Genomic DNA, 8,602 nt, shown 5'->3' on the forward strand with positions numbered 1-8,602 from the left:
ATCAGTAATATAGAGATCCAAAATATAATTAAACCTATTGAGACCTAATTTAGACAAAGGAAATTTATGATGGACAATACGCATTATTAAACGAATTGCCCACAGTATGGAATTTCTTCAAACAACTATGGAATAGACCAAAATGAGCTAATACAGCTGAGAAAAAACATACAAAAGAAGAGATAATTTTCTCTAAAATAAAACCAACAGAGGTTCAAACAAAAATGTAACAGATATTCCTCCAAACACACAAGAAACCGCTCCAACTGAAATCAAAACAACTAAAATTGAGTCTGACCTTATAACACGAACAAATAAAATACCAGAAACAATAAAAGGTTTAAAAAATAGAAGTACCATCCAATTATACCAACGGTACTACTAAACCGAAATATAGATTCAAATGTCAATACTTCTGTAGGATAATAAATGCTACAACGGAAACGACAAAAATCAACACAACCTCCCGTATTCCGATTCTTACTACTAATAATAATATCGAGGTAACCACGAACAAAGTATTGGAAACCTCAAAGTGTACAAAAAAAAATGAAAAGACTACATTCTGGGAATCCAATACACAGAACGAGGAAACTACATCCGAAACTGAATATGCCCCAAGAACAAAAGTGGAAGAAACATTCCCCACACCGACACCAACGACTACTGACCCGCAACCAATGGACCTAGACACCTCCATATCAGAAATAACTACGGAAACTATACCTAGCGTATTAATATCAAACAGCAACGATGAAACCTTAATAACAGAAAGACAACCAGCCAGATCCACTAGTTGGATATGGACTTCTACAAGAAGAGGAAGAGTACAAGTTAGTTGGAAAATCCCTTTTGTTGACGCCGACTATGGTAGGACACAATGTATGGATGGAGATGAAAAATGCCAAGAAGATTATTACACAAGAGAATGTTGGACCATTGATGGTAAAAAAAACTTGCGCAAAACTGGCCATGGCTGACGAACCAGCAAAAACAGTTAGAACTCCTCCCGGAATTAACAATAGAAAATGCTCATAAAATATCTACCCACTAGGCATTCCTTATATAGGACGGACAAAGGCTGGAAGCGTTATTTTAACTATTCAATGCAGAAATACAAAATCTTAAACAAAGCACGACACATGTATTTGAAGTATTTATCCGTAGGATATATATACAAGATCGAAAACTTGTATCCCAATAGTTGGGGAACTTGCTCCTAGCTTGTTAGGTTTGTCTACCGAAGAAGAATCAAATATATTAATAGATTATATTAAAAGACTAAATACAGCCAGGAATACCACATTACATGTAAAAAAATAAAACCAAGTATAGCCAACTATCGAAAAGATAAATTGAGGCCATATCCAAAATAATCTCAAGAACAGTCAACACAATGAATTATTTAAAGAATGAGGTCGACAGAGTAATCTCTTATTCTAGTTTAACGATGGTTTCACTTGACATTGTTATAATGTTATTATTGAATTTAGCTACTGATGTCAGTAAATTTGAGTTCGCATTATTTGAATTAACAGGAGAATCCCTTTCCTACGACTTAGTAGATCCCTCAGACCTAAAAAACATTCTAAACGAGATAAAAAAAACCCTCTTAACATTTGGTCTCCATTTGCCAGTAAAACCGGAAGTAGCTAACCTATTCTTATATTTAATGAACAACTATTTGCTGTAGTAACAATTCCATTAATTAATCAACAGTCCATATATCACCTATACAAAATATCTACGTACGCTATTAGCATAAAAGAAACAAACTCCTTCATGAACATTATCCCAGAAGCAGAATATATGTTAATAGATCAGGACAGAAGAAAATACGCACTAGCAAATGCCCAGGAATTAAAGGAATGCGTGTCATTTAAAAATTTAGTCTGCCAACTAGCATTACCCATATATAACGTAAAAATTGGATCATGCATGCTAGATCTGTTCCTAAGGGAATCACAGCAACAAGATATTCCTAACTCATATGAAGCTCTAATAGGAAGCACAAAAAGAGAAACCTTTATTAATTTACGAAACGATTTATGGTTATTTACACTACCAAGAAAAACGGTAGGAACTCTATCCTACTACAACAATACGGAAAAAACTGACCCGAGTTATCGAACCGAAATATTGTTACAAGACGTTTTACTATTACAATTAAACAAGTTTGTAGACTTGTAACTAAAGAGACAACGGTGCAAACACCTTTAGTCACAACTAGCACTAATGTCATGAGCCCGAATCTAAGAGACTTTCAAGGAACACACTTGTGCTTCACAATCCCAAACATAAACAATGAGGAATCTAAAACATCCATATGGCCTAAAATAGAGAAGGTTAAAGGTACAATACAATTTAAGAAAATAAAAGAAGCATTAGATCTACAAATACCTTTATTCACTGACGAGGACCAAAGATTAAAGTACGTAGAAAGCCAATACGGATTGTTCTCACCAAGTTCATGGTATAATATTATAATCACAATATTTATGGTATTTGTTATTTCACTATAAGAGCGCTACTAACAGTAAACTATGGAAAACTCATGAAGCGAAGAAAGACAAAAAATGATATAATTGAGCCAGATGAGATGCATCAATTAAACCTTACTGCTACTGATGATATTTAAGCCGTTATAACAGGGAGGATATGGCAGCACAAGAAAATCAAGAGGTCTTTTCCTGTACATTCATATATCCTTTCCCTACTGTAAGAAATATTGTTGATTAATGACAGCTGAAAGGCTATGATGGAATATATTGCGTTTCTTTTTGGTGAATTAGGCTATGATGGAATATATTGCGTTTCTTTTTGGTGAATTACATCAAAAATATTAAATTAAATAAAATTACCTCAGTCAATTGACTAATAAAACAAGATAACAAATGATAATAAAACAGATAACGCTTAAAAACAATACAAATGCAGAAGAGAGCGGGAACGGGAAAGAAGAGCCGTATTACCGGCCATATTTTTGTACTTAAACTGCTGGGGATAGGTGTTCTGGGTCCCGCACTTCCCATTTTAGTAGAAACGTAAAAGCAATACAGACTTAAAAATTGCTAATTTTTTTTAGCAATAAACATACTTAAAGGTGATAAACTAGAAAATGACAATATATTAGTTCAATTAGTGAATTGGGCAAGGACACGAAAATTGTGAATGGTGTGAAGATAACATTCCAAAGAATAAGCGATGAACGATTAAAGAAATTGCCAATAGTGAATTGAAAATTTAAATTAGATAAAAGTACCAGTGGCTATTTTATTATATAATCTTGATATATTTTTACACCTTAACGTTAAAATACCCCGGATCAATTGAAAATTGAATATTATAGATAAAATTGATTATAATTCAAATAAAACAAACAAATGGAATCAGGTATTTATGTGTAAACATAGTTGATGTCAAGTGATGTCGTTATGTAATTCTAATAAGTGTAAAGTGTAGGGTCCATATAAGGTGTAGGGACATAAACATAAAAATTTTGAATAATCATTCTAATGTGAAGGAAATATAATAAAAGTATTTAATAGACAATATAGAATTTTAAGAATGCAATATTTAAAGAAAGGGATTGATCTGATTGATGAGAACATCTATCTACAGCGGGAAAGGGGATATGTAACATATAGGCCAGCATCCCCCATATAAAATTCAGGACGACAAATCTCTCATTCATACCCCTTTAGAAAATTTTAAATTCAGGACCTAATCCCCTTTAGAGAATTTTATAGTAAAAATTTTTGAAGCATCTATAAATTTTAAAGTTAAATTCTATACTCCATGGGATACGTTCTTATGGAGCATTGTGCATATTATGGCTATTTTATTTTGATTGGCTAATTCAAATTGACTATGAGTTGTTACTGTAAGGGCCTGTAACTGGTTAATGTGAACTAAAAAAAAAACAGAAGGGAAAATCGTTGTTCCCTTCTCTTTTGTCTCTTGGGAGTGGAAAAGAGTCAATGTATCATGATTGGGTAACACCAATGGTATTAAGACATTTTTAGTAGAGGTCACCCACCCAGGTCATCTGCCGAGTTCTTGTTTTAGAAATCCAGTTTTGGTATTATTTGAATAGGAGACAGACAACCGAGGCAAGCAGTTGAGTTCTGGCACTTATGTGTACCATTTCATGCTAGAGATTTTGAAGTTGTCTTATCCAAAGTTGTATGTGAGTACGAAAATAAAATTATTGTCTTTTAATCATATTTGTCTATGAACTAAGGCATCAGGTACAGTTCCTCTAGTCTTTCAGGTATGTTCCCAAGGGAATTTATACAGATTAGGAGTTCTTAACCTCACTGAGATGATTATGTCTCCCAGTTTACTGGAGATTATTCATAGAACCTTCTCATTCTGTTAGTTATTTAGCTCCCATATCTAGATTTGAATATCCCATCTTATATCAATATTAAGCTACCAAGACCAAGAAAAGTTCCAAGTATTTCGTAGCAACAAAACTCCCAGTAATCCTCCTTTAACAAACACCCGCCAACTTCGCTCTATGATCCAAAAAAACCCGTAACATCTCCACATGCGAAATTGAGTTGGCAGAGAGTATGTAACTGCAAAAGGACCAGAAAATTTTTGATAAGATTGCATAAACATGTGTTATTCCGGTTGTAGAAAAAACTGTAAATGATTATTGTTGCTGAAATCTTAGTTCACCTTGCTATAATTTTAATTCTAGGTAATTTTCCACTTCTTATCGTGCTAGACAAAAATTCAAATATAAGGGAGGGATCCTGCCTTAGAAGCTTAAGACTAAAATCACCCATTATTACAAAAATTACAATAAAGGCAAATTAACCTTTTGAAATATCATTAAGATACTGTACAAATAGACAAATAGAGCCACATTGAGAGTGGTACATTTTTGTCCCTTTGTTGAAGTAACCAAAGCCTGGCAAATCCTCTAAAATTCAGCATCAGCAGACCCGTACTTAAAAGTTGACTAATATCTTCATGGAAGTAAAATACTAAATTATATCCAGGTCTTTCGGTTACACCGAAATATGCCCAAATCACACATCTTTTTCAACCGGACAGCTATCACCTAACTGAATATTATAAGACTAACAAGTGTAAATACGGCAAATCATTTCATTAATATTATCATGGTTCTAGCTGTAAGAATAAAAATAATAAACACAAAGGAATATAGTACTGTAGATGTAGATCAATAATCATTCCACGATGAAGGAGATATAAGGATGAATTTTAAAAACATTAACCCTATAGAGACAATTGTTGTAGAAAAACAAAACTATACTCTTTGAGCTTAGACTGACATCTTGCCGTAAAAAAATATTGTTTTTAGCAACATCTTTCGATTTTGCTGAAAGATGGCAGTCGATTGATGCCTTCGAGGAGCTGCTGTGTGACGCCTGGCCTACGCAGTTAGTCACCAAACCAAAGGATAAGAAAAACGAATGAAAAGGTGAGCAATTTTTAAAGCCAGAAACTGGAAATAAAATGAAAAGGTGGGAGATTCCTTGTATGTCATATGTGTATAAAATATATACAATTTAAAATTACTGTAGTTGAAATTCACAAAGTGTGCAAGAATTTGGATCAGTAGCAAGATACATTTCCTCATGTTGTAAAACTACAACATCGGACGATCGTAGCTCAAAATTGTGAAACGAATAACGCGTACCAAAAATGCTTATGCGATAATAAACAAAACATATTGTTTTTCTTAGGCTTGTGGTTGTTACTATTATAGACCAGCGAATCCATAGGAATAATCTATGTTATATTATAGAAGTTAAATAATTTTTGTTTTCTTTCTAGATGGCGGAATCTTACGACAGACTGAAAAAACGAGCTCAAAATCGTCGAATTGATGCAGAAGAGCGGCCAAGTATATTTTTGACATTCCAGAAGACATGTTGTCGGACTTGTCCGACGATGATGATGACAATGATCCAGATTTCCTGTCTCCAGAAGATCTTGCCGATGATTCTGATGAAGACCTATTGCCTCTACTGGACAATCCCCACTTCTTTTTGGAACAGGATGACGTGGACGCTGACACTGAACCCAGTGACGATTACTCGGTGGAAACTCCACCCTCCAGTCACCAACAGCAACCAGAACCAACAGCAAGTACTGGAAAATCAAAGAAGAAATTGAAAGTCCAAGAAAAATTCGGCTGGAGAAAAGTAGAAATAGAAAAAGTCGATCTGTCTTGGAAAGGAGAGCCTCGCCAAGTTCCAGGCATCTTGGAGACTCCACTGAAATACTTCCAAAAATTCTTTGACGATGAACTTCTTGAGCTGATAGTTGAACAAAGTAACCTCTTTGCACTTCAAACTGAGGGATGCAACCTCTGCCTCACTGTCGAAGAGCTAAAAGTTTTCATGAGCATTATCCTATTATTGGGGGTGATAAAAGTTCGCTATTATCGAATGCACTGGGAAGCAGCTACCAGATACCCACAAATATCCGACAAGATGGGCCGACAAAGATTTGATAAAATCAAACGTTTTCTTCACTTCAACGACAACAGTAAAGCTAAGAAACCTGGAGAACAAGGATTTGACAAGCTATACAAGATTCGACCTGTCCTGGGTCATATCCGTTCCAAGTTTCTTGAAGTCACTCCCGAAGAACACCATTCAATTGACGAGCAAATGATTCCTTTCAAGGGGCGAAGCAGCTTGAGACAATATATGTCGAAAAAGCCGACGAAGTGGGGAATAAAAGTTTTCACAAGAGCTGGTGTGTCAGGTTTTGTACATGATTTTGAAGTTTATCAAGGGAAGGGCACTCTTGGTGAAGATGACATAGAGCCAGATCTTGGAGTTGGAGGCAACATAGTTTTACGTCTGATAAGTATCTTGCCAGAGAAAATGAACTACAAGATTTATTTTAACAACTGGTTTTCAAGCTTGAAACTAATGAGTTTGCTCAAAATCAAAGGATTTCCTTGTATTGGTACGTTGAACAAAGCACGACTGAAGGGCTGCCCGCTCCTCACAGATGGTGAAATGAAGAAACGAGAGAGAGGAACTTCAGATTACAGGACTGACATTCATTCCGGCGTTATTGTAGTGAAATGGTTAGATAACAACATGGTTTACTTGGCTTCGACGTATGCAGGAATAAACACCACAGGATACGTGCAGACGCTGGAGCGTCAAGGATAAATCCAGGGTTGAAGTTTCAAGGCCAGCCATTGTTTATGAGTACAACCGTCATATGGGTGGCGTAGGTTTAGCGGACATGCTGGTGGAGATGTGCCGAACTCATCTTCGGACACGAAAATGGTATATGAGAATCTTCTGGTGGCTTATTGACACAGCAGTCTGCAATAGCTGGCTTCTTTTCAGGTCAGATGTCAAAGCGCTGACATTAAGGAGAGACGAACCGATGAACTTGAGAACCTTCAGGTCTGAAGTTGCTGCAGGGTTGTATGCCTTGGCACGTGTGATGCCCCAACTAAAACGTGGTAGACCATCCGCAGATGTCGAAGCAAGTCCCAGCCCCATTCGAAGTCGTAACCAAATCCGACCAGCAATATCTGCTCAAGCTGATGGACTTGATCACTGGCCAAAAAAGACTGACAAGCAGAGCCGCTGCAAAGAGTGCAAACCAGGATATACCACCTTTGAATGCGAAAAATGTGACCTTCCACTGTGCCTTACTGCCAAAAGCAATTGTTTTAAAGCCTTTCACACCAAGTGAAAGAGCCCCTTTTTTATATATTTGAGAGGCTACTGTTGTATTTTTACAACATGGTCTAAAATTGACAATTTTGAATAAATCATGCAAACAAAACCTTTTTTGTCAATAGTCTGACCTAGACATCACATGGGAAACGTTGGAGATTTTTCCTGGTATTCGTTCTTATAGTGGCCTGTCAAGGGTTAATAAACAATATCAAACTTCAAAACAATAAATTTTAAGATAAAACTATTATAAAATGGGAGATTAATCGATGAGAACATCGTTCTAGGATGGGAAGGACATCATTTTAGGATGACATACAGTTCTAAAATTCTCCTATAAAATCCAAGGTTTTGAAAATCGTCATTTTTGCAACCCGATTTCGAAATAGTGAAAAAAATTCTTTCTCGAAGTATTCAACACATTCAACAAATATCATAAATTCAAATGCATTCCAAAGGAAAATAATATCTTATAAAGATGAAAAGAACATAAATTTAAATGCAATCCATAAGAAAATGACTTCTCCTTAAGAAAGTCGTGACTTAAAGCAAATGTTAATTGCACGAATTTAATTACATTTGAATATATGTCTTGCCAAATGTTGATTGCACGAATGAAATTATATTTAAATATGTGTCTTTTCAATTCCATAAGAGAATATCTTATCAAGATCAAAATATCCGTGGTATTGTAGAGTCGTGATATCCTTATTTAGGAGGCAGTCAAACAATGCAAAAGCACGGAATATATTTGTGCGACAGTAAGACTTAGGGACTTTATGAAGTTTTAGCTTTGAGAAAATCAATTAATATTTATTTAAAATAGGGACTGGATATTAGTATATACAAAAGACGACCTCTTAACTGTCTTGCAATATCTTCCCATTTTTTATGATTTAGATATCATC

General features: G+C 35.3%; 1 protein-coding gene across 1 annotated transcript; it reads left to right on the plus strand.

Annotated features, from left to right (window-relative positions):
* Window positions 1-5,909: 5,909 nt before the first annotated feature.
* Window positions 5,910-7,172, plus strand: LOC136043371 (piggyBac transposable element-derived protein 3-like). The gene has a single exon (XM_065728290.1). The coding sequence runs from the start codon at window positions 5,910-5,912 to the stop codon at window positions 7,170-7,172; it is 1,263 nt and encodes a 420-aa protein (XP_065584362.1).
* The last annotated feature ends 1,430 nt before the right edge of the window (window positions 7,173-8,602 follow it).

Source organism: Artemia franciscana, unplaced genomic scaffold, assembly GCF_032884065.1.
Source record: "Artemia franciscana unplaced genomic scaffold, ASM3288406v1 Scaffold_509, whole genome shotgun sequence".
Taxonomy (NCBI): domain Eukaryota; kingdom Metazoa; phylum Arthropoda; class Branchiopoda; order Anostraca; family Artemiidae; genus Artemia; species Artemia franciscana.

Coding starts and splice junctions, on each gene's coding strand:
- LOC136043371 (XM_065728290.1), top strand. CDS start 5,910: ATGTTGTCGGACTTGTCCGACGATGATGATGACAATGATCCAGATTTC.